General features: G+C 42.8%; 1 protein-coding gene across 1 annotated transcript in view; it reads right to left on the bottom strand.

Annotated features, from left to right (window-relative positions):
- Positions 1-18119, bottom strand: part of MERTK (MER proto-oncogene, tyrosine kinase) — a 106294-nt gene extending 88175 nt beyond the window's left edge. The window contains exon 1 of the mRNA XM_058534606.1: positions 17937-18119. Within this exon, the coding sequence (XP_058390589.1) occupies positions 17937-17997 (61 nt within the window). The 5' untranslated portion in view covers positions 17998-18119. The remainder of the gene's footprint in view (positions 1-17936) is intronic.
- Positions 18120-26081: the final 7962 nt, after the last annotated feature.

Genomic DNA, 26081 nt, shown 5'->3' with positions numbered 1-26081 from the left:
GTAACACAGATACCCACTTCTCTCAGAGGTAAGAGCAGAATACTGCACATAAGACACTATGCACAGTGCTTGGCATGCACAGATATGCAATAAATGGCAGTTATTATTTTCATAACATGAAACATCTGATCTGTCTTGTTTTAAAGGTACAACTAGTCATGCCTGGACTATCAATGCTGAACATATGGAACTGATTAGGCTGACTTAGACCATTCAACCTCCTGCAGTGAAATATGAATATATGTTTACTTAACCAAGGGTTTTCCTTCTCTTTCCCCTTTGGCAACACACCAAGTGTCACAGAAAGACTCTGAGGGAACATTTTCTGGCCAGCTTTCACAAAGAAGCTTCCCCCTCACCCCCTCACCCCCACCCCCGGTGCCTGGGGTTCATTTCTCCCCAAGAACCAGATGTGGCATTCACAAGACCCAGGAGAGACTCTCAGTCTCCAAGTTTAACTCCTCCATCACACCGCCTCCAACACACGTCCTCTAGCCCACCAACACCTCAAATCCTATTGATAAAAAGCTATTCTTTTAAGGAAAAAATTACCTCCTTTTAAAATGTGACTGTCTCTGGAAGACAAAACATTTTAGCAAGAATAGTTTGTCAGTCTTTCCTAAGTGACCGAGGGCAAAGAATTCCCTCCAAAAACAGAGTAGATGTACTTTTCCCTATTCCTCCCACTAAGTACACCAAAAAACACTGGACATCATATATAAAGCAAACAATGAAAACAAACACTGAAAAGTGGAGAGAAGGCAGACTGACTAAGGTCCTCAGGACCCAAGAACAACATGGTGATGAATTCCCTGGGTTTTCCTTTTGCCCCATATGTCCCAATTTGGAAATGCTAACAGGCAAAGACCAAAAAAAAAAAAAAACAAAAAAAAAAAACCCTGTTCTCTCTAGTCAAAGGACCAGGAAATGGGCAGCCCAGCAAGACAGAAGACTTCCAGACAATAAACTGCTCTCCTCCAGTCAAACAACCCAGAAAAAACTATGGCCCTCTTCCCACCCATGCCCACAAAGGTCAAGTGGGGAGCCTAGACTTCCACCATTATCAGGCTATAAAGAGGTGATGCAACTATTCCACTGGGGTGACATCAGAGAGGGCCAAGTAGAGAGCTGGGACTTTCGTGCCCACTGGCTGGTGTTAGTAAAGACCACATGAGGAGCCTGGACTTCCACTCCCACCTGGCATTTATGAGGTATCCTTCCTCGTCCCCCCTGGGGTGGTATCAGAGGAGGCCTAGCAGAGAGTCAGGGCTTTCACCACTGCCTAGTGAGGCCCTCCTTCCCCCTCCCCTAGTGTCAGTGGAAATCAGGCGAGGAACAGTCCAGAAAGTAATAAGGCATTCCTACCCCTCCCAGCCAGGGAGGTATCAGTGGAGGCCTAGTGGGTAGCTGGAACTCCCACCCCACATCCAACCAGCAGTAGTAAGGACCCTCCTACACTCAGATGTCAACAGAGGCTGAGTCGGGAACCTAGAATTCTACCTCCACCAGGCAGTAAAGAGGCAGTATACCCTCTTCCACTGCCAGAGGAGTTCAAAGGAAACCAGGTAGAATAAAAGATTTAAAGAAGAGCCAGAGTCTCATAATATAATACCCAAAGTGTTTAGGTTTCAATAAAAAATGTGATTTCAAACTGAGTGAAATACCAACACCAAGATAACAGAGAATTATCCAAAAAAGCTATTAAAGAAAGAATCATAAAAATATTTCAATGAGCCATTATGAACATAAATCACATAAAAAAAATAGAAAGCTTCAGCAAAGAAATATAAAGTCTCAGTAAAGAAACAGAAGATATAAAAAGAACCAAATGGAAGTTTTGGACTAAAAAATACAATAACCAAAATAAAAATTCAATGGATGGGCTCACTGGCAGAATGGAGGGGCAGAGGAAAGAATCAGTGAACTGGAAGCCAGAACAACAGAAAATTATCCAACAACAGAGAGAAAAGAGACTGAAAAAAACATGAACAGAGTCTCTGAGACTTGTAAGACTATCACTAAAGATCTAACTTTGTATCATCAGAGTCCTGGAAGGAGAGGAGAAAGAGGGTAAGGCTGAAAAAGTACTGGAAGAAACATTGACTGAAAACTTCCCAAATCTGACAAAAAATATAAACCTACAGAATCAAACACCTGAGTGAACGCAAAACAGGATAAAGTCAAAAAATATCCACACCAAGATACATCATAGTCAAACTTCTGGATACTAAGGACAAAGAAAATATTTTGAAAACCCCGAGACAGAGATGACACCTTACCTATAGGATAAAAACAATTCAAATGACAGTGAATTTACTATCAGAAACCACAGAGGACAGAAGGAAGTGACACAACATTTCTTAAGTGCTGAAAGAAAAGAAATGTCAACTCAGAATTCTTCAGAAATGAAAGGGAAATGAAAATATTCTCAGGTGAAGGAAAACTAAGAGAATCAGACCTACCCTAAAAGAATAGCTAAAAGAAATTTTCTAAACAGAAAGGAAACAATAAAAGAAGGAAATTTGAATCATCAAGAGGGAAGAAAACACATGGAAAGCAAAAATATCAATCAATACAATAGACTTTCCTCCTCCTCCTGAGTTCTCTAAATTATGTCTGATGGTTGAAGAAAAATTTTAACACTGTCTGATGTGGTTCTATATGTGAAAAGGAAATATTTTAGGTAATTATGTTTTAAATGAAGGAGGTAAAGGGACTTACAAAGAGGTAGGGATTCTATAATTCACTTGAAGTGATAAAATATCAACACCTAATATATCAGTAATTACATTAAATGTAAATGATCTAAATATATCTATTAAAAGACAGAGATTAGCAAAATGGATTAAAAAAATACGACCCAACTATCTGCCGTTTGTAAAAAATATTCACTCCAAATATAATGATAGGCAAGTTGAACACAAAAGGATAGAAAAAGATATATCATTGCAATCATTAAGCAAAAGAAAGCAGGATGGGTACATTAATATCAGATAAAGAAAATTTCAAAGCAAAGAAAATTACCAGAGACAGGAAAGCACATTATATAATGACGAAAGAGTCAATCTACCCAGAAGACATAGCAGTCTTAAATGAGTATGCACCAAAGCAAACAGTTGCAAAATCCGTGAAACAAAAACCAATAGAACTGACAGGAGAAATAAACAAAACAACAATTATTATTGGAGACTTCAACACTTCTCTCTCAACAACTGACTGAAGAACTCAGCAGAAAATAAGCAAGGCTATAGAAGAACTTGACAACACTGCCAAGAAAAAAACCTAGTCTATATTTATAGAACATTCCACCCAACAACAGCGGAATACACATTCTTTCCAAATGACGAGGGGATATAAACCAAGAAAAATCATATCCTGGGCCATAAAGCAAATTTCAACAAATTAAAAAAAAACTGAAATCATACAGTTTCTGTTGTCTGATCACAAAGGAAATAATTAGAAATTAATAACAGAAAGGTAAGAGGAATTCTCTAAACACTTGTACACTAAACTTCCAAATAATCTATGGATCAAAGAGGAAGTCTCAAGGGAAACTTAAAAAATACACTGAACTGAATGAAACTGAAAATATAACATATCAAAATTTGTGGGACACAGCTAAGACGGTGCTGAGGGGAAAATTTATACTACTAAATGCATACATTAGAAAAGAGGAACAGTTTCAAATCAGTAATCTAAGCTCAGAACATACCCAAAGAGCAAAACAAACCCAAAACAAGCAGAGGGAAGAAAATAATAAATATAAGAAATAAAATTGAAAAAAGAAAAGCAATAGAGAAAAATCAATGGAACAAAGAGCTGGTTTTTTGAAAAGACTAATAAAATTGACAAATCTCTAGCAAGACTAACAAATAAAAAAAGAGAAGACACAAATTACTAATTCAGTATCAGGAATGAAACACCGAATGTCAATATAGACTCTACATACATCAAAAGGATAATAAGTAAATACTATGATGAACTCTACATACAAATTTGACAACATAGAGGAAAAGGACTAATTCCTCAAAAAACACAAACTACCACAACTCAACCAGACTGAAACAGATAATTTGAATAGCCCTATAACTATTAAGGAAATTGAATTCGTAAGTTAAAGAATTCCCAAAAAAACAAATTTCCAGGCCCAAATGGTTTCACTGGAGAATTATACTAAATGCTCAAAGAAGAATTAATACCAATTCTACATAATCTCATCCAGAAAGTAGAAGAGGAGAGGGCATTTCTCAATAGATGTTATAAAGCTAATATTGCCCTGATACTAAAACCAGATAAACACAGCATAGAAAAAAGAAACTACAGATCAACTCTTTCATGAATATAGATGCAAAAAATCCTTAACAAAATATCAGCAAATAGAATTCAGCAAAATATGAAAAGAATTATATACTAGGACCAAGTGGAATTTATTCCATGGACAGAAAGTTGGTTCAGTATATGAAAATTAATCAGTGTCATCCACCATATCAACAGGAATAAGAAAAATCTTCTAAAGAAGAAAAATCACATAATCATACTAATCATTTAACAAAATTCAATAACCATCCAACAACCATTCATGATTTTTTTTAAAACTCTAAGAAAAATAGAAAGAGGGGAACTTCTTCAACTTGATAAGGAGCACCTACAAAAAACTAACAGCTATTATTATAGTTTATGGTAAAAAACTGAATTCTTTCCCCCTTAAATTGGAAACAAGCAGGACGTCTGCTTTCCCCATTCTTTGTCAACATAGTGCTGAAAGTTCTATCCAATGCAATAAAGCAAGAAAAATAAAAATAAAAAGCATCAGAAAGGAAAGATCAGAAAAGGAAGAAATAAAACAGTCACTATTTGCAGAGATGATTGTCTACATAGAAAACGCCAAGGAAGATACAAAAAAAAACTCCTTAGAACTAGTAAGTGATTTCATTAGGGACACAGAATACAAGATAAACATACAAAAATGATTGTATTTCTATATCCTAAGCAATGAACACATAGACATTGAAATGAAAAACACAATACCATTTACCATCACTCATAAATAATGACATACTTAGGTGTAAATCTAAGAAAGCAGATACAGAATAGTATTCTGAAAACAACAAAACATTGATAGAAGTAATGAAAGAAGATCTAAATAAAAGAGAGATATATGGTGTTCATAAATTAGAAAACTCAACACAGTAAAGAGAGCAATTTGCCTCAAATTGATATACAGATTGTGGTATAATAAAAAACTATATATATTTGGTCTTTGTCCCCAGTTCCCGACAGAGAGCTCCTAAAACCCTTGGAATTTCCTGGGCAATAGGAGTGTCTTTTGTTATTTATAATGAGCCCCTTTGGAACATATCTGAGTCTATGCTAATGAGGTGACTCAGGGTAAGGCCCGTAGATAGCTTCAAGATGGGGCTGGTCACCAGAAGAACCAACCATGGCATTAGAGAGTTAGAACATTCGGTCCTACCCCACAACCTCAGAGGAGGATAGAGGGGCTGGAAATTGAGTTTAATCACTAATGACCAATGATTTACACAACATGCCCATGTAATGAAACCCCATATAAAAACCCTAAACAACAGGGCTTGGGGAGCTTTGGGTTGGTGAATACAGGGATGTGCTGGGAGGGTGGTACACCTGGAGGGGGCACGGAAGCTCTCAGTCCCTTACCCCATACCTTGCTCCATGTATCTCTCCTATTTGGTTGTTCCTGAGTTCTAACATTTACAATAAAACTTACCATGAGTATAGTGCTTTCCTGAGTTCTGTGAGTCATTCTAGTGAATTATCAAACCCGAGGAGGGGGCTGAGGTCATGGGAATCCCCAAATCGGTAGTCAGCTGGGCAGAAGTGTGGGTAGCCTGGACACTCCATTTGAGCTGGTGTCTGAAGTGAGGCTGCAGTCTTATAGGACTGAGCACTTAATTGGTGGGGTCTATGCTAACTCCAGGTAGTTAGAGACAGAACTGAATTGAATTCTAAGACACTCAGTTGATGTCAGATAATCAGAGAATTGGCTGTTGTTGAAACAACATATTTTGGCATCAGAAAAAAAACACACACAGATTTAATACAATTCCTACCAAAATCTCAGGAAGACTTTTTGTAGATGTAGACGATACATTTTTAAAATTTGTGTGGAAAGGTAAAGGAACTACAATAGCTAAAACAATTTTGAAAAAGAAGAATAAAGCGGGAGGAATCAGTCTATCCAATTTCAAGACTAATTGCATAAGCTACAATAGTCAAAGCGTGTAGCATTGGCAGAAGGATACAGACACACAGAGCAATGGTACAGAAGACAGAACCAGAAAAAGACCGCACAAATATATCCAACTGCTTTTTGGCAAAGGTCAAAAGCAATTCAAGGGAGGAAAGATAGCCTGTTCAACCAAGGGTGCTAGAATAAGTGGATAGCCATAGGCAGAAAAATGAACTTTGACCTTTGGGTGTCTTTCACCTTATTCAAAACTTAACCCAAAATGGGCCACAGATTTAAATGTAAAATGTAAAAAATAAAGTATAAATCTTTTAGGGGCCAGCCTGGTGGCATAGCGGTTAAGTTCCCATGCTTTGCTTCGGTGGCCTAGGGTTTGCAGGTTTGGATCCCGGGCGCTGACCTACACACTGCTTATCAAGCCACGCTGTGGCAGCGTCCCATATAAAGTAGAGGAAAATGGGCACGGATGTTAGCCCAGGGCCAATCTTCCTCAGCAAAAAAGAGGAGGACTGGCAACAGATGTTAGCTCAGGGCTAGTCTTGCTCAAAAAAAAAAAAAAAAAAACTTTTAGAAAAATATCTTCCAGATCTATGGCTAGGCAAAGAGTTCTTACACTTGACAACAAAATTACAATTCATAAAAGGAAAATTTGACAAATTGGACTTCATCAAAATTAAAAATGTTTGATCTGCAAAAGACCCTGTTAAGAGGATGGAAAACAATTACAGACTGGGAGAAATTATTTGCAAACCACATATCTGCCAAAGGACTAGTATCTAGAATACTAAAGAACTCTCAAAACTTAACAATAAGAAACAACTCATAAACAACAATAAAAACAACTTTGCCTATTAGAAAATAGGCAAAGACACGAAGAAACATTCCACCAAAGAGGATATACGGATGACAAATATGCTCATGAAAGTGTTTAACATCATAAGCCATTAGGGAAATGCAAATTAAGACCACAATCTGATATCACTAAATACGTATCAGCATGGCTAAAGTTAAAAATAGTGACATCACCAAATGCTAGTGAGCATGCGTAATTATAAGGGCCCATAAAAGTGGAAGAGAGAGGCAGAAGAGTCAGGGTCAGAGCGATGCAGTTTGAGAAGGACACGACCCCCTCGCTGGCTTTGAAGACGGAGGAAGGGGCCATGAGTCAAGGAATGCGGATCGCCTCTAGAAGCTGGAAAAGCCAAGGAAACAGACTCTCTCCTGCAGCCGCCTGAAAGGAACAAAGCCCTGTAGACACCTTGATTTTAGCCCAGTGAGACCCATGTCACACTTCTGACCTACAGAACTGTAAGATGATATATTCCGTTGTTTCAAGCAACTAAGTTTGTGGTCCTTTGTCATGGCAGCAGCTGGAAAACAAATATAGTATGATTCCATTTATATAGCATTTTAGAAATGACAAAATTAGAGCAATGGAGAACAGATTAGTGACTGCCAGAGGGTTGAGGAGATGACAGGGTAGGAGGGAAGTGGGTGTGGTTATAAAAGGGCACGTGACAGATCCTTGTGGTGATGGAGGTGTTCTGTATATAGACCACATCCATGTCAATATCCTGGCTGTGATATTGTACTACAGTTTTCTACGATGTTACCCATTGGGGGAAACTGGGTAAAGGATACATGGGATGGGCCGGCCCCGTGGCTTAGCGGTTGGGTGCGCGCACTCCGCTGCTGGCGGCCCGGGTTCGGGTCCTGGGCGTGCACCGACCCACCGCTTCTCCGGCCATGCTGGGGCCGCGTCCCACATACAGCAACTAGAAGGATGTGCAACTATGACATACAACTATCTACTGGGGCTTTGGGGGGAAAAAAATTAATACATAAAATCTTTAAAAAAAAAAATGGATACATGGGAGCTCTCTATATTATTTATTAGAAATAGCATGAGAATGTAAAATTACCTCAAAATTAAAAGTTTAACTTTAAAAATCCAACTATGTTCAATATGTTCTATTGGGTAAGAAGCCAAGATTCCGGCACCTGTATTACCTGCGTACACACCCTCCACCAGCCCTTTCACCTAAAGATCTCCTCTGATCCTGGGAAGGGAGTTCATTCTCCCCAGTTCGGGGTAAGGAGCCTAGGCTCACAGGTGCTAAGCGCCTCGGCCAGGTCTATGCGGGCAGGAAGGAGTGAAGCCGCTTCTCACAGCTCCCCCCCTCCCACCCCTATCTTGCCAGCCACATTCCGGACCAGCTCCTGAGCCCCTGCTCGTGGTTGGTTCTGAGGGCTGCACAGAACAGGGCTCCAGTACGCGAGAGGCAAGGGCGAGGATGGGGCGCTGGGTGACAAGCCTGGGAGGGCCGGTGGGTGATGCTAAGATGGCCTCAGCCTGCCTCACAACCTGGCTCCAACCAGCCCTGAGTATTACTGGACCTGTATGGAGTAGTCTTGGGAAGAAATACCTTAGCTCAGATCGTCCACTCAATATCCTGCCTATAAGATGTGCAGAAAAAAAGCCTTTTTCTTCCCTTCGAATAATAATTTGGCAATATCTAATGTAGCTGAAATTGCACATAACCTACAACCCTGAATTTCCACCCCTAAAGACTTGCACGTGTCCACAGAGAGACATGTACGAAAGTTTGTGGCTATCTTGACTTGGATAGTGGTTTTGACACATATGTTTGTCAAAGCTCATCAAAGTCAGTATCTAAAATCTGTGCATTTTATTATAGCAAATTAAACCTCTATAAAGAAAAGATTAAAATAAATATATTCATGGCAACACTGCTTGTAATAGAAAAATCCAGAAAAACACCCATTAAGCGGAGACTGGATAAATAAACTATGGTGTATTCACATATTTGCCTATGAAGATAAATGAACTAGAGCTACACTTTCCAGCCCATATGAATCTAGCAAACTTAACATGGAGTGAAAAGCAAGCTCAAGAGGAAAGCACACTATTTATATAAAACTTTATAACATGTGCACGGCAGCTGCTGCTAGTGTCCTGCTCAATGCACATACCTCTTTTCCTACAAAAGGCCCCATCTCATTCAGGACAGCAACTTGCCTGCTAACACATTTGATTTGCCACTCTTCCTTGCAGCTTAGAGTGGCCAGGGAAATGTAAGCAGGAGTCCACAGCATGGGGCTTCAAATAAAGCTGTCGTCTTCTTATGTCCCAAAAAGGACGGACTTATTGGGTGTGAAACTGTCTTCTGTCCTTCCTACTTCTTTCTGCTTGGAATGCAAATGAAATGCCCGGTGCTGTAGCAGCCACATTGAGACAAACAGCTCCAGAACCATACACCAAAGATGGCAGAATAAAGAGCCAGGAAGAGCCAGGTCCCTGACCACATCATGGAACCTCTGTTGCAACTCCAGCCTGGCTGCCCTCAGACTGCTTGAAATACCTGCCTTTTGGTTAAGCCACTGAAATGATGTTTTCTGTTACATGCAGCCAAATGTAAACCCTAACACGGTATAAAACAACACTATAGAGTGTTACCAATACAGTTATGTGTGGCCAAAGGATAAAGAGATGTATGGGAATTAAAACACTTAATGTGGGGCAGTGGTTTTCTCTGGGGGGAGGGGGAGCAACGGGGGACTTCAACTGTATTGCTAATGTCTGATTTCTTATGCTGAGTGGTGAGCACAGACGTGAGTTTTATTATCTTTTACATCCTTTTGCGTATCCTAAGTGTTTTATAACAACATTTGAGTATAAAGAAAAAAGAGTAGGTGATAAAGAAAAAATGTAATGGTAAAAAGAGGAAGGCCTTTCTATTTACCGGTTGGCCCACCTGATAAGAATGATGGAATCCTTCTCTGAAGCGGCTCACATAAGAGAACTGAACCTTCCTTCCACCTGTAGGTCCTAAAATCACAGGGGCACTTGGCTTGAGGAATCGTCCAGCCCCACAGTTCTCACCCTGGTCCAAGACTTGCCACCTTCCTTGGATAAACATAACTATCTTATTCCTACCCTCAGTGGCCAGGTTCTGATACATACCCGTCGGGGGAGGGGGTGCAGCGGGGTGGTGTGAGGCCCCCCACCCCTCCTCAAGAATCAGACACACTGGATGAGTGGAATGTAACAAGAGATGTGGCACAGAATGGTCTGGACCCACACAGGATAGGCTTATACTCCAAAGACTGGATCCACAGGTCCTGGATGCAGCCTGGGCCTCTGTATTTTTTTTTCTTTTTTTGGTGAGGAAGATTGGCCCTGTGCTAAAATCCGTGCCCATCTTCTTCTATTTTATATGGGACGCTGCCACAGCATGGCTTGACAAGTGGTGCGTAGGTCCACGCCCCGGATCCGAACCTGCGAACCCCAGGCCGCCGAAGGGGAGCCCGTGAACTTAACCACTACACCACCGGGCCAGCCCCTGGGCTTCTGTGTTTTGAAAAAGCTTCCTAGTTGACTTTCCCCTTGTCTTCCTAGCCAAAATGCTTAGGGGAGCTTTACATTCTACAATTCATATTATAAAATATTTTTTAAGTTTCCAAATATAAAATTACACCATAATATTGAATGAATAGACTTTTGAAAATGATATCATCCCCCTGGGACCCTGGAGATTCTGCTGTGCACTGGGGGGAGACATGTCCCACTCCACCCAGCCCAGAAAGACTGACATCTCCCCAGAACCCAAGAGTTCATCTCCCTGCAGATTTGACAGTAAGAGGTCATAATTTGTTTAGGCAGGCCCAGTATTGTCAGAAATACACCTCTGTGTTTCCAGACTATTCTACTGCCCCAGACAGAGCTGGAGGGGGTACTTCACAGGGGCACAGACAGCCGAGGCAGCGGGGAATGGCAGCTACCCAGAGTAAAGAACCCACTGGCATGACTCATTTTTAAGAAATACCCTGCATTGCCTCTGGCCGCATTTCTAGGCTGATGCCTGAGGACACTTACAGCCAGAGTCAGGCGCAGGACAGGGGGGTGGGTGTCACACTCATTCTAAGGCACTGTGTTTGGAACTGCACTGTGACCAAGTGTCCCATTTTCAGATGGAATCTCCTTCAGATGGAACCTGTTTTCTGCCCAGAAGGGACCCCAGAATCACCACCTGGCCTTCCATTTGATCAAAGGGAATATGGAGTTTCAGAAAGATGACGCACCACACCCCAGGTGTCCCTGCGTGTTACTATCAAAACTGGGATGAGAATTTACATCTTTGGACTCCCAAAGCGGTTATTTTTTTTTTAACTAATGCTTTAGATGTTATGTTAAATCTAATGAGTTTCCTTTTTCCTTTGCCCCAAAACTTTCAAAGAACATTGTTTTTCATCAACAAATCTTCCAATCACGTGCCAGAGCTGTAAAAAAGCTTAAAGGCTGGTTTTACTTCCTGAGTGGAGGCAGCCTGCCATGGACCACACAGCCTCCAAATCCAGGCAACACGGGGAGCCCATGAATATTTATCACCCCACTGTGCATTCACTAAGCAGTGCCATGGCAGAAACCACTTTCACCACGTTTGAGTCTACATTCTAATATTCTCCACCAAGACAGCCTGTTCTTACTTGTAAAAACGATCATTTTCAAAAACCATAATGAGGCCAGTCTACTATTAGTAGCTTAACAAGCCCTGAGGCTTAAAATAACAAAACAATCCCTTCTCCAAAATAAACAAGGCTTTCCTTTGTGTGTCTAATGAGAGGCGAGACCCGGCTAAAGCAGATTCTAAGACGTTTACTGTCCCCGAATGCTGAGGTAACTGGAGCCTCCCCCACCAAAAGCAGATTACACAAAAGGGGATCTGTCCGAGGGAATTACCCTGATTCTCAAGTGCCAACCTGAGACTGCAGTCCTGAGGATGGCCCCCTCCCCGAGGGAGCCAGGACAGGACACTAACCCCGTGATGATCGGATCTGGCCAGGGCCTTGGCTCACCCCACAGACCCTAGACAGAACCTCTGAAGGGACCAACTGAGAAACATCCAGAAGACACTGTTAATGACTGAGCACAAGGAGACACACACAAGCATAAAATTTGCTGCTATAAAAATCTATATATTGAGATATGAAATGAAATGGGTTTTCTCCAAGCATAAGTCTCTCAAGTATTCTTAGCTTTTGGTGTAAAACTTCTCATATAGGATCTTGGTCCAAACATAAAGTCAACATCTGCCCCCTTTCTCTTTCTCTCTCTCTTCCCCTCTGTTCCTTCCCCCACGCCCTGCCAACCACAAGACTCACGGAAAATCCATTTTACCATTAAGTGAAAGAAACACTGATAGTGGATGAAATGGGCAAAAGGATGAAATAAATAAAATGCTTTAGAATTGAGCGTAGGTTTCTCAATGAAATGTTGAAGACATAATCACTCTTCCTTCCTTTATCACTTTAAAAGACGGGACAGGACGAGGCGATCTGGACATAGCAGCCTAGGGCTTCACCCCAGGGCCATGCCCACTGGATCTTGCAGCCTGAAGGAGGCCCAGAGAGTGGGAATGGCACAGCTACCAAGAAGGGAGGGCTGCCCCGCTGCTCAAGGTGCCACTGGGGGCCAAGCTGCAAGGTCTCACAAACCTGGGAAGACCTGCACCCCCGTCATGGTTAAGAATCTTCCACAGAGTTCAATAGCTACAATTCAGACCAAGAAAATTAAGACCTAGAAGGAAGAAGGGGCCAGACTGGCAGGTCTTCTCAGCACTCCTGCTCTCCCAGAGGGGCCCACAGATCCTAAGGGAATTCTCAACCCCTGCCACGCTGCATTTTCAGCATTCTAGCTGGAGGCAGGAGGGCTGGAACAAAGCAGGGGTGAAGAGAGGGAATAGGTTACTTCCCAGACTGGGATTAGCAAAGGCCCAGAGTGTGGGATGCAGAGGAGGCAGGGCTTCCCTCAGGGCGCCTGGGGGCTGGCTGACACCTGCCACCAAGGAGGAAGGATCCGGGAGCCTGGAGTGCACCTGGGGCTCCCTGCCTGTTCCATTTGCTAGAGGACCGCCTGCATGCACACACTCAGCCACGTACACAGCGTAATCTAAGAAACAAAGCCTCACATTCTATCCACTGCAGCCAAAAGGCTTCACTTGGGAAGCCTAGTTTTAGCTGGTAAAAAGGAAAGGGACTATCTGGATGTTTATGATCAAAAAACCAAACACAAAACAAATACGAAAACAAAACCACACCCACTTCGGAGTAGAGTTACGTGGGAAAAGTTGAGCAGGAATTGGACTTCATTTTTATACCTTCCTGAGAGGCACATGACAGGAAGCTATTCCTGTACTAGGCTTTAAGGCTGAATTCAACAAGGCAAGGGAATGGGGGGCGGCGGTCAGGGCAGGCCCTGGCTCATCCGACAGCGTGGGTTTTGCTAGAGAAGTACCAGGAAACAAAGTCCTAAAGAGCCACAGCAACGACTTCAGTGCTCTAGGACAGATACCCACCACCCCTTCACTAAAGCGCTATGAACAGCGTCGGGTGGCCCACAGTTCTGCCCTCATATTTCAAGTTGCAATTTAGGATATGTTTCATGGAGAAAAGAAGAACCTTTCCCCCCAACACCTTTTGTCTAAAAAACCAATTACCCCAAAATATGAATTCAGAAGAATGGAGGGGAACCATTGGTAATAATGGCCAATATTTTTGGAGCATGTACCATGTACCATTAGCTCATTTCATCCTCCCAACAGTTCTTTGAATAATGAAGAATCCCACTGTACCAGAGAGGAAACTGAGGTCCTAAGAGTTAACCACTCCCCACAAGGCTCCCCAGAGGCCAGCCAGGCAGGACGTGAAGCTGTGCTTGCTAGCTGCTCAGCCCCTGAGCAGAAGCCCCTGTTAACATTTCCATTTCCGAAGTACACATGGTGAACCCACTTTTTTTCAGTTTTTATAATAATTAACCTCCTGCTGGGATGCATACCAACCCAGAGCCGTGTGCTTGGGTTAAGATTCAACTAGTGACAATGGGCCAAAGTCAAGAGACTCGGGGCCACAACTACCTGGGCATTGGGCAACCTGCCCCTGGGCCCACAGCTGCTAAAACTGTGTTTTTAACGTGCAACATCAGCTTTTGACTTCTTTTCCTAGTTAGAATAGTTAAGAGAATACAAAATATGTTAATATTGCTATATTGGGGTTAATATAGTCCAAAAATCTATTTTTTTTCAGTGTCCTAACTTTTCTAGTAATGAAATCACTTTGGCCTCACAGCAAAATAAAAGATTGTTTTCCATCCACCAAGCCTCAAGCACAAACGTGTGGGAGCCGCAGCAATTCTGTTTCTGGAAAAGCCAGTAGGAAGAGGGAAGGGGGGAGAGCACATGACGAGACCCGCAGAGGCCTGGTTCTTTGATAGTATCCACAGATACTCACTGAGCACTGCAATGGGCTCAGCACTGTGCCCTCTACCATCAGGTAGTGATTAAGTGTTATCAGGAAATCAAATTTAATGGAGAGAGACAGAGAGAGAGACAGAGAGAGAGACAGAGAGACAGAGAGAGACACAGAGTGTGTGTGTGTGTGTGTGTGTGTGTGTGTGTGTGTGTGTGACCTGGGGTGGGGGTCGGGGTGAGGGAAGGCCTCTTCAGGAGAACATCTGAGCTGAAACCCAAACAACAAGAAGGAGCCAGCATGCAGAGATCTCAGGGAAAAGATTCCAGCCAGAGGGAATAGCCACACAAAAGCGCTAGAAAGAAGACACTGTGGCTAGAGCAGCATGAACAAGGAGGGAGCAATTGGAAATGAGTCAAAGAGAGTGGGAGGCTGATGAGTCCTTGAAAACCCTGGTAAGGAATGGGAAGCCACTGGAGGATTTTCAACAAGGGGACAACACAACCAGATTCATCTTCAGAATCTCATTCTGACTACTATGTGGGAAGCGGCAGTTACACACGTGCGTTCATTTGCAGATGGGGGAACCCATTCAAACCAAGGTCCTGGCTCAGCTTTTCTACCTGGCAGCACGTTCCCAACTGACAGACATCTCAAGATGCAACCTGTTCATAACCAACTCTGACGGGTAACTCACAGGCCCTGCTTCTAGGATTACCTGGAAATTATTTCTAAAAATAAAATGGAAAACATAATTACTGTTAATCTAAAAAATATTTGTGTTCCATTCAGCACTTGAAGGAAGCGAAGCAGCATAACTTTTTAAACTTAATTTTTAAAAAGTGCCTTGCATACTTCCAAAAAGCATTTCATGCCATTGTGATAAAGCCCATAAGAAAACAGGACAACTTAAAGTTTTCCCTGGGAAAATGTTTACAACGTATTGTAATACAGGTTACAGCATGAGTTGGAGAGAGAAACGCTAACACTGAAGAATTTTAAAAGCCCAATTTGTTCTAAGGGTTGCGTTTAGCTGCACGCATGGCTTCATCATGGGCTACGTCCTTCACTTTGATCCACTTTTGTACTTCTTCTCTCTCTATCCTTTCCCTGGCCCTCCAGAGAGCCACTCTTTGCCCGGTTTTGTTGCTCGCTGGCACCCCCAGCAGAGACTGAGTAGAAAGGAAGGACTGGACAGCCTGGAAATGCCGCTGGGTCAGCAGTTTCAGTTCTGTGTGTGTGAGTCTTTGTGGGATGGTGTTTGTTTGCATGGGGCTGGTGGGAGGATTCCTGGGTTAAAGTGAGGCGTAAATTTTAATCATTTATCCATTCCTCTACAGTGTAGAGTCTACACACACATTCCACCCTCTCTTGCTCGCTCTCTCTCCAGTCTGGTAAGCAAACCACTTGGACCCACAATATGCAATATGAAAATCTTACAACCAGAGTCTAATTTCCATTTTTAGTCTCTTCCTATAGCAGTCTTACCTCTGCTCCAATTGCCAGTGAGAATCCCCTTCTTTAGCTTTTCACAATGTGAGATGTAACACTGTCAGCCATCTCACAAGTAAATTCAAGATAAAAAGCAAAAGGCAGAAGAAAAATTGGAGAAATGTTTCATTCTTCCTGCTGGGTGGATTTTAATAGACCTTTGATGATTATCTGACTAAACCTGATTGTCAGCTACAAAAGTCTTTTTATTACAGCTTTTAAAAATTTTAAATTTTAGAAAAAGAAAAAAATTCCGTTTTTAAATATCTTACACCAAAACTATTCTTTCCATTACTTTTCCCATAATTTTTACCACATTCACTACCCCCAAGACTATTTATGGCCAGCCCTCACTTGTAGCAAAATATAACAGATTTGCGGCAATTATGAAAAATGGAGCTGGGAGAAATGCTGAGGAAGTTTTGAGGTTTTGGGGGGGGGAACAGAATTATTTTAGTTCTTTGATTGCTTTTAGATTTTGATGTTTGTTTCCAATCCCTGAGTTGCCCCAAATTATCAATTGCCTATGTAATTTAATGTGCAAAAAAAAACGTTCCCTGGGGACCCGCCGGGTGGTGCAAGCAGTTAAGGGCGTTCCCTCTGCTTCACCCGCCCAGGGTTCTCAGGTTCGGATCCCTGGCGCGCACAGACGCACTGCTCGTCAAGCCATGCTGTGGCAACGTCCCTTACAAAGTAGAGGAATATGGTCACGGATGTTAGCCCAGGGATCTTCCTCACCAAAAAAAAAAAAAAAAAAAAAGAGGAGAATTGGCAACTATGTTAGCTCAGGGCCGATCTTCCTCACAAAAAAAAAAAAGGTTCCCTGCTTAAGATTTCATTTGAGCAACTGAGATTTCAAAGAAAACTGCAAAGAAAAAATTTTTCCATAAACTGCTTAACTATAAATGGAACTTTCCAGGTATTCTTACAAAACATCTTTAACTATAATAAGTGAAAGCTATTCAGCCATAATCATGGCCAAAAGAGACAAAAATCGCATGCTGAATGGAAATAGAAAGTTTTAGTTAAGAAAAATGCCTGGGATGTGTTTATTTAGTGTATCTTTTTATTTCCCTTTCTTTTTCTTTTTGGTAAAGCCTTAAGTTTCTTCCAGCTCCCTCAAGAAATGCATCGGAGATCAAACTTCTAACCTGTTAATCACTTCCCCCTCAAACAAGCTGTCGATCCAGAATGGGACCTGCCTTAACCTTGCCTCCACTTATCAACCCAGCATCTTATTTTGGAATGCTTGTTGCAACGTTTGGCAGAATTGAGATAAACCTAGACACTGTCCAAGCATATTAGATTCTGTTCAGCAATAACAGGGGTGACAAGAATGCTTCCCCGTTTTCCAGGGCCCCCGCACTCACAGCGTGTCCCTGCAGAGGGGTGCTAATATTGACCATGAAGACGCAGGGGGAGCAGCCGGGACCGCCGTCCTTCCCCGGCGGACTCCCGGCGTTGGTCGATCGCAGCACCCGGACTGTGACCCCAACTCCCGCAGCCTGCTCGTCTCCGGGCGCCGGTCCCCCGGGACACAGGGTCTGCGGCTCCCAGAACTCCCGCCGGAGGCGAGGTCCAACCACGAAACGAAGTCGAGCAAGTTTTCGGCGCGTTCCCGACCAGACCTGCCACCAACGTTGCTCTCGGCCGAAAACTTCGGGACTTGCAGCGCTCCCGGCCGAGCTCGATTTCCTCCTCTGCAGTAAAGGGGGGGTCCTCGGTGCCCACTCCTACCCGGCTTCTCCGGGACGCGCACCCACGACCCAGCCGGGGCGCCCTGTCCTTGGGTTAGCGGGTGCCCCTGCGCTCCCCTCCCTGGCACCCCTGGGCGGGGGGTGTTTGCAGACTTGCCCAGCAGCCGGGCGCGCTCCCTTCCCCGAGCTCCGGGCCGCGAGCCCCCGGCCCCCGGCCCCCGGCCCCCTGCGCCTGGACCCCGGCCCCGCGCACCCACCTCCTCTGCGCATCGCCGGGAGGAAGAGCCACGGCAGAAGCAGCAGCAGAGCCTGCCCCATCCTGAGGCCGCGGATCTGGAGATTCTCTCCGGACCGACGGACAGACAGACGTCCCGAACCTGCCGCGTCGCCGGCCACGCGCGCCAGCGAAGCTGCCCAGTGCCGGCGGCCCGGGCACCAAGCGCCGCGGCGGCGGAGCCGAGGGCTGGAAGGGGCGGGCCGGGGGCCGAGCCGGGGCCGACTGGGGCTGGAGACCAGGGGCGGGCCGGCGGCCGAGTCCCAGCGGACCCGAGCCGGCTGGGGCGGGGAGCAGGAGGGGGCGGGAAGGAGGACGGGAGAGGCGGGCCGCGAGGGGAAGGAAGGAGCCGGGCTGGACAGGAGAGGCGGAGAGGGGCAGGCTGCCGGCCGAGCCTGGGCTGGGCGGGAGCGGGAGAGGAAGGGAGGGGGCTGAACGGGAGGGAGGGAGTTGGAGACCAGTAATGGGGAGGGAGGGCCGGAGGTGGCGAGGAGAAAGGGGCCCGCCGTCCAACGCGTGTGGGTGGGAGGGGAGAGAGCGGAGAAAAGGTTGGAGAGACGCGGAGGGCGCCAGACCCGCGAGGAGGGTCCGGGAGCTAGATGGCCCTGGCGACTCCGCGATCCAGGAGTAGCAGACCCAGAAAGCCTAGGCAGCAACGCTCCCAGAGGCTAGGGCCACCGTGGCAGCGCTCCGTGCCCAGCGCCCCCTGGGTGCTGGGCCAAAGGGGGGAGACCCCGCCCGGCGTCGGGCAGCTCGCTGCCTTCTGGGGAGCGGTTCCCGGGGAAGAGGTCTTTGCTGTGGCCCCGTGACGAGTCAGAGAGAGGTGAAGCTCATGGAGAGAGATGAACCTCCACGAAAAAATGCGGAGCAGGAGTGGAAAGAGACAGCTCTGCAGCCATCGAGTGCGGAGGGGCCCAGAGGGCAGCAGCGGAGAATGTTAATCACAGAAGAAATCTAAGCGGCTTTTACTAATAATCGCAACACTTACATTTATCTACATGCCTCCTTAAAGGAAACATTTTTAGAATCAATGTATTTTAATGTGAGCCTTTCACAGCATGAGCCAGATCATGCCATTCCTCTGCTCACAACGCGCAAAACTCTGCAGTGGTTCCTGCTTTCTCGCTGCATAAGAGCCCAAGTCCTGCCTGTGGCCTACAAGGTTCTACGTGACCTGGTCCCCTTTCCTCTCTGACCTCATCTCCTTACTCCACTAGCATTTATGCTGGTTTCTTGTCAAGCAGTTCCTGACCTGCAGGCTGGCTGGCCCCTTCAGGTAGATTTGGCTGTAAAGAGACAAGCAGCCCAAATGGATTTGGGCAGGTTATTACTTATACTGACAGCAAAAGCAAAATCAGCATGTTGTCAGATCCTTGAGTCCCTAGATCGACCTAGACCCAGGATGACACCAAACCAGAGGAGCCGGTGAACAGACGTGAGCAGTGGGTCACTGCTGAGCAGCCAACTCTAAACTACAGCCAAGCAGTTTTACAGATTTACACAGGAGCCTGCAGCTGTGTCTTTGGGGGAAGGGAGAGGCATGGAGAGAAGGAGATGGAAAGTCTTGTGCTCAACTGAAGATAGGGGGAAGGAAGAAAAAGAGCCTTGAAGATAAAGATATGAAACTGCCTCCCACCAACTGCTCACCAGGCTTACCTCCCCTTGCTCCTGGAGGAATCATAGGGCAGTCCGCCGTATGATTTGGGCAAGACTGCAGTCCAGCCTTGCCTACATGCCTATGTGATGTGCAAGGTTGCGATGTGCAAGGGCATCTCAGGAGAGCAGCTCTCGCTCAGCCTCCTTGCTGTTGCTCTTAGACACCAGGCACTCTGCCACCTCGGCGGTTTGCACCGGCTGTTCCCTCTGCCTGGAAGGCTCTTGCCCCAGACTCACACCCTTTTGGTTAACTCTCCTCCTTCAAGTCTTTGTTCAAATCTCAGTTTCTTGATGAGGCCTTCCTTGTATAAAGCTGTTCTAGTTATCTATTGCTACGTGACATACCACCCAAACATAGTGGGGGTAAACAACAGCAGTTGTATTAGATTCATGGATTCTGTGGGTCCGAGATTTGGACAGGGCACGGGGGAGATAGTTTGTCTTTGCTCTTTGATCTCTGCTGGGATCTTAGGCTCAAATGGCTAGGGACTAGGATCATCTAAAACAGAGGTCAGCAAACTACAGCCTGCAGGCCTATTGCCTGTTTTTGCAAGTAAGTGTTATTGGAATGCAGCCATTCATGTGTGTATTATCTATGGCTGCTTTAGTGCTGTATCAGCAGAGTTAAATAGTTGTGACCGAGATCACATGGCCCACAAAGCCATAGGATCTGGCCCTTTACAAAAAAAGTTGGCCAACCCCTGATCTAAAGGCTTGTTGCCTCACATAGCTGGCACTTGCGCTGGGGTGACTTGAAGACTAGGGCTGCAGACCAGAGCACCTGAACAAGGCTTCTCCATGGTGACATTGGGATAGTCGGAAGTGTTGCATGTTGGCTCTGGGCTCTAAGAGCAAACATTCATTTGCTGAGCAACATCCTGACATTACAGGTGTGGTTCTTGTAGTTTCTTGGGAATGGCTGACTATCTGGTTTTCTGCCAAGTGGTAGGCAATAGAAAATCTGATTGATAATAATTTTTCGTTGTCTGTTTGTCCTGGGTACTCTGTTATTTCCTGGCATTCTCTATGCTGTTTGGCTTGTTTGCTTGCCACTAGGAGCGCAATTCTGTAAAAAAAAAAATTGTGTGTGTGTATTTGCTGGATTGGTGAGTTTTTGAGTTCTGTATTTCCTTTTGACCCACGGCTGAAGTTGTAAAACCTAAGCTTGTAGCTCTTTTTGTATGTGCGAGAATTTAAAGAGAGGAAAAAAAAGCCTTCTCCCTTCCTTACAAAAGCAAGATATAATAATTAATCTTTTACAAAGGCTTGTTTGTCTATAACTCTTTCTATATCTCTCTGTCTCTCAATTTGGAGGGATAGATAGATCATAAAAGCTTATCGTGTGTGCCTTCTAGCAAAATCTAGTGCAGACACACAGATCTTTCTGATTCCTTTGGTAAGGGAAGAAAAATGTATACAAAGATTGAAGGAAATATGTTTAACTGGCTTTATATATTGAGGAGAACAAATAAGTAGACACTTTTAAGAGAGTTTGGTTTGGTTTGGATAACAACTGAATGAAGGAGCTGGAATGTGTGATGGTCAGAGAATGATTGCTTGTGGCTTCTTCTGAGTTTGTGGTCCTGCTGAGAAATCTAGGGTTTGGAGAACATGGCTTTCTCTCTCCTTTCTCCTAGAAGAAATTAGGGAGGGGGTCCCAAAAATAGTCACATGAGTCAATTTGAGATGTGAGAGAGAGCTCCATGTGCAACAATAAAGTGTTATTAAATCTGTAAAGCTGTGCCCCTAACTTGAGCCACAATCTGCCTGGACAAGTACCACAGCAAAGGACACATAACAAGATAGCTGGAGTTAATCCAGCTATTAACTCCTCTTGAGGGTCCTAGCTTGCCCGAGAGTAATTGGTCTCCTGGAAGAAACATCAAAAGAGCCACAGCCAAGGACTATACCACAGACAACAGGCTTTCCAGAATAAACTGACATTGCCGACACAGACCGCTGGCAACCTGTACTTAAGGCCTGAGGTGGAACTTGCAGACTCTTTAGTCCGGAAGCAGACAAACGCATGAAAGTATTTAACTCAGTAAATACTGAGTAAGTAAGTAATTTACTGCTTAACTCGGGAGATACAAAACCTACTTTTGATTTAATTATGGATAATATTCTATTTTTTTCTGAACTAAATTCTCTATTATTTATTTATTTATTAAAAAAAATTTTTTTTTTTGAGGAAGATTGGCCCTGGGCTAACATCTGTTGCCAGTCTTCCTCCTTTTTCTTTTCTCCCCAAAGTCCCAGTAGATAGTTGTAGTCATAGTTGTACATCCTCCTAGTTCTTCTATGTGGGACACGGCCTCAGCATGGCTTGACGAGCAGTGTGTAGGGCAATGCCCAGGATCCGAACCCATAAACCCAGGGCTACCCAAGTGGAGTGCTTAAATTTAACCACTATGCCACCGGGCTGCCCTAATAATATTCTATTTTTAATGACCATATTAAAAAGCTTTTTTTCTTTATCTCTAGCCATCATTTTTACTGCTATACTTGTTCAAACTGGGAAACATCCTTTAAATAGTATCTCGTACCAAATGACCCCTCAGAATTCAGAATAAGCAATCCCATAAAAGATTGTAATGTAGATTATAAGCTAATAAATAAAAAGATATAATAATGATTTTGTTATGATTAATGACATATTAGTTAGTCTTGTCTACAAAACCACTCAGAATAATGGTAACATTGGTTAAATATTATACAAAGTGTCTTTACCCAATTCTCTTCTTTTATAACGATAAAATTTTTTTGCACAGTTTCAGTAAGAATCTGTCCTCCGTTTTATGGGGTTATAATCGGATAAATCAATTTGTAACCATGATCATGGCGAAGGTCTCACTTAAGTATAATAAGAGCTTTATTAAGAAACAACGTTGTTTATTTTCTTTTTTTGAGTTTTGAGAATTCTTTATATATTCTGGATAAAAGCCATTTGTCAGTAATGTGATTTCCAATATTTTCTCCCACTCTATGCCCTGTCTTTTGTTTTCTTTTTCTTAACAGTGTCTTTAGCAGAGCAAAAACTGTTCCTATTTATAAAATGCAATTCACTATTATTTTTCTCTTTTGGATTGTGGTTTTGGTGTCTTATCTAAGAACTTAAAAAGAAAACAGCTTTATTCAGATATATTTCATGTAGCATAAAATTCTCCCTTTTAAAGTACACAATTGATCAGGTTTTAGTATATTCAAAGACTTGTGCAACCAACACCACCATCTAATTTTAGAGCATTTTCATCACCCCCAAAAGAAACCCCATACTCATTAGCAGTAACTTTCTATTCCCCCGCCCCCACCTTCTACCCCAACCTCCACCCCTGGCAACCACTAATCTACTTTCTGTCTCTACGGATTTGCTTATTCCAGTCATTTCATATAAATGGAATTATACAATATGCGGCCTTTTGTGACTGGCTTCTTTCATTAGGCATAGTGCTTTCATGGTTCATCCATGTTGTAGCATGTATCAGTACTCCTTTCCCTTTTATGGCTGAATAATGCTCCATGGTGTGTCTATACCACATTTTGTTTATTCATTCATCAGTTGATGGACATTTGGGTTGTTTCCACTTCTTGGCTGTTAGGAATAGTGCTGCTACAAACATTCATGTAAAAGTGTGTGAACATATGTTTTCAATTCTCTTGGGTGTATACTTAGGAGTAGAATTGCTGCGTTATATGGTAACTCTAGGTTTAGTTTTTTGAGAATCTGCCAAACTGTTTTACCAAGTGGCTGCACCATTTTGCATTCCCACCAGTGATGTAGGAGGGTTCCAATATTTCCACATCCTCATTAACATTTTTTATTTTACATCTTTTGGATTATAGCCATCCTAGTGGGTGTGACGTGGTGTCTTATTGTGGTTTTGATTTTGCATTTCCCTAATGACTAATGATATCGATTATCTTTTCATGTGATTTTTGGCCATTTGTTTATCTTCTTTGGAGAAATATCTATTCAAATCGTTTTTTCATTTTTAAAAGAGGTTGTCTTTTTATATTGAGTTCTAAGAGTTCTTTCTATATTCTGGATAATAAACTCTTATTAGATGTATGACTTGCAAACATTTCCTCCCATGCTATGGATTATCTTTGCACTTTCTTGATGGTATCCTTCGAAGCACAAAATCATAAAATTTTTATAAAGTCCAATTTATCAATTTTTTCTTTGGTTGCTAGAGCTTTAGGTGCCATATCTAAGAAATTGTTGCCTAATCCAAAGTCACAAGGATTTACACCTATATTTTCTTCTAAGTGTTTTATAGTTTTACATTTAGATCTTTGATCCATTTTAAGTTAATAGTATGAGATACGGATCAAGTTTTTTTTTTTTTGCATGTGGATATCCAATTCTTCCAGCACTAATTGTCAAAAATACCATCTTTCCTCCATTGAATTGCTTTTGCAACTTGGTAAAAAAAAACCGGTTGGCTCACTCCTTAAGTGAGGGCTGCACATATCGTCCGTTTCCAAAGAGAACGGTATGAAAATGTGGGAAAAGTAACTTTAAAGTAGCGAAATCTCACAAACAATACCTTAGCCAGGGGACAACAGCTAACATCAACATTGATACGTCATGTGGTTGGTATGTACCCTTGATAAGATGTGATGGAAATGGCACTTTGTCTCTGTGGTCTTCTTTCCCAAAATCCATATCCCCAGTCTAATCATGAGAAAAACATCAGACAAATTCCAGTTGAGGGATATTCTACAAAATACCTGATCAGTGTTTCTCAAAATTGTCAAGGTTATCAAAAACAAGAAGAAGGGGCCGGCCCTGTGGCTTAGCGGTTAAGTGCGTGCGCTCCGCTGCTGGTGGCCCAGGTTCGGATCCCCGGCGTGCACCAACGCACAGCTTCTCCGGCCATGCTGGGGCTGCGTCCCACATGCAGCAACTAGAAGGATGTGCAGCTATGACATACAACTATCTACTGGGGCTTTGGGGGGAAAATAAATAAATAAATAAAATCTTTAAAAAAAAAACAAGAAGAAGAACCTAAGGAAACAATACCACTAAAAGTAATGTGTCCTGAATGGAATCCTGGAACAGAAAAAGGACATTAGGTAAAAACTAATGAAATCTGAATAAGGTGTGGATTTTAATTAATAATGATGTATTGATATTGGTTCATTAATTTTAACAAATGTACCATACTAATGTGAAATATTAATAATAGAGGAAACTGGGTGTGGAGTACATGGGAACTCTCTGAACTACCTTTGCAAGTTTTCTGTTAAACTGTTTTAAAAAACAAAGTTTATTCTAAATTATCAATTGGGTATATTTGAGTATATCTGTTTCTCAACTATCTGTTTCATGGATCTGTGTGTCTATCATTTCTATTATAACACACTTTTTTTCCCGCTTTATTGACGTATAATTGACAAATAAAATTGTAATATATTTAAAGTATACAATATGATAATTTTATATATGTATACACTGTGAAAGAATTCTCTCCATCAAGTTAAAGTTAATTAACACATCCATCATCTCAAAGATTTCTTTTTTTTTTTGGAGGTGAGAACACTTAAGTTCTACACCTTTGGCAAATTTCAATTATTCAATGCAGTATTATCAACTATAGTCACCAAGTTATACTTTAGATCCTCAGCTCTTATTTATATTATAACTGAAAGTTTGTACCCTTTTGCCAAACTCTCCCTGTTTTCCCCACCCCACCGCTGTCCCTGGCAATGGTCATTCTACTCTGTTTCTATGGGTTCAACTTTTTTTTTTGTTTTAGATTTCACACATAAGTGATACAACGCAGTTTTGTCTTCCTCAGTTTACCTTAACTTTGCGTAATACCGTCCGGGTTCATCTATGTTGTTGCAAATAGCAGGATATCCTTATTTTTTAAAAGATGAATAATATTCCATTGTATATATATTTTTCTTTATCCACTCATCTGTCAATGGTCCCTTAGGTTGTTTCCATACCTTGGCTGTTGTGAAAATGCTGCAACGACCATGGGAGTACAGATATCTGAGGTGATGATTTCATTTCCTTTGGATACATACACAGAAGTGGGATTGCTGGATCATAATGGTAGTTTTATTTTCAATTTCTTGAGGAACGTCCATACTGTCTTCCACAGTGGCTATACCAGTTTACATTCCCACCAACAGTGTACATGGGTTCCCGATTCTCTACATCCTTGCCAACATTTGTTAACTCTTATCTTTTTAATAATAGACATCCTAACAGGTGTGAGGTGATATCTCATTATGAGTTTGATTTGCATTTTCCTGGTGATTAGTGATGTTGAGAATCTTTTCATGGACCTGTTAACCATTTCTATGTCTTTTTGGGAAAAATGTCTATTCAGATCCTTTACCCAAATTTTTAAATTGGGTTATTTGTTTTTTTGCTATTGAGTTGTATGAGTTCCTTGTATGTTTTGGATATTAATCCCTTATCAGACATGTGGTTTGCAAATATTTTCTCTCATTT

The sequence above is a fragment of the Diceros bicornis genome, chromosome 40, assembly GCF_020826845.1.
Source record: "Diceros bicornis minor isolate mBicDic1 chromosome 40, mDicBic1.mat.cur, whole genome shotgun sequence".
NCBI lineage: Eukaryota > Metazoa > Chordata > Mammalia > Perissodactyla > Rhinocerotidae > Diceros > Diceros bicornis.
Note: the sequence above shows the minus strand (reverse complement) of the source record. Positions and strands in the feature narration are given on the sequence as shown.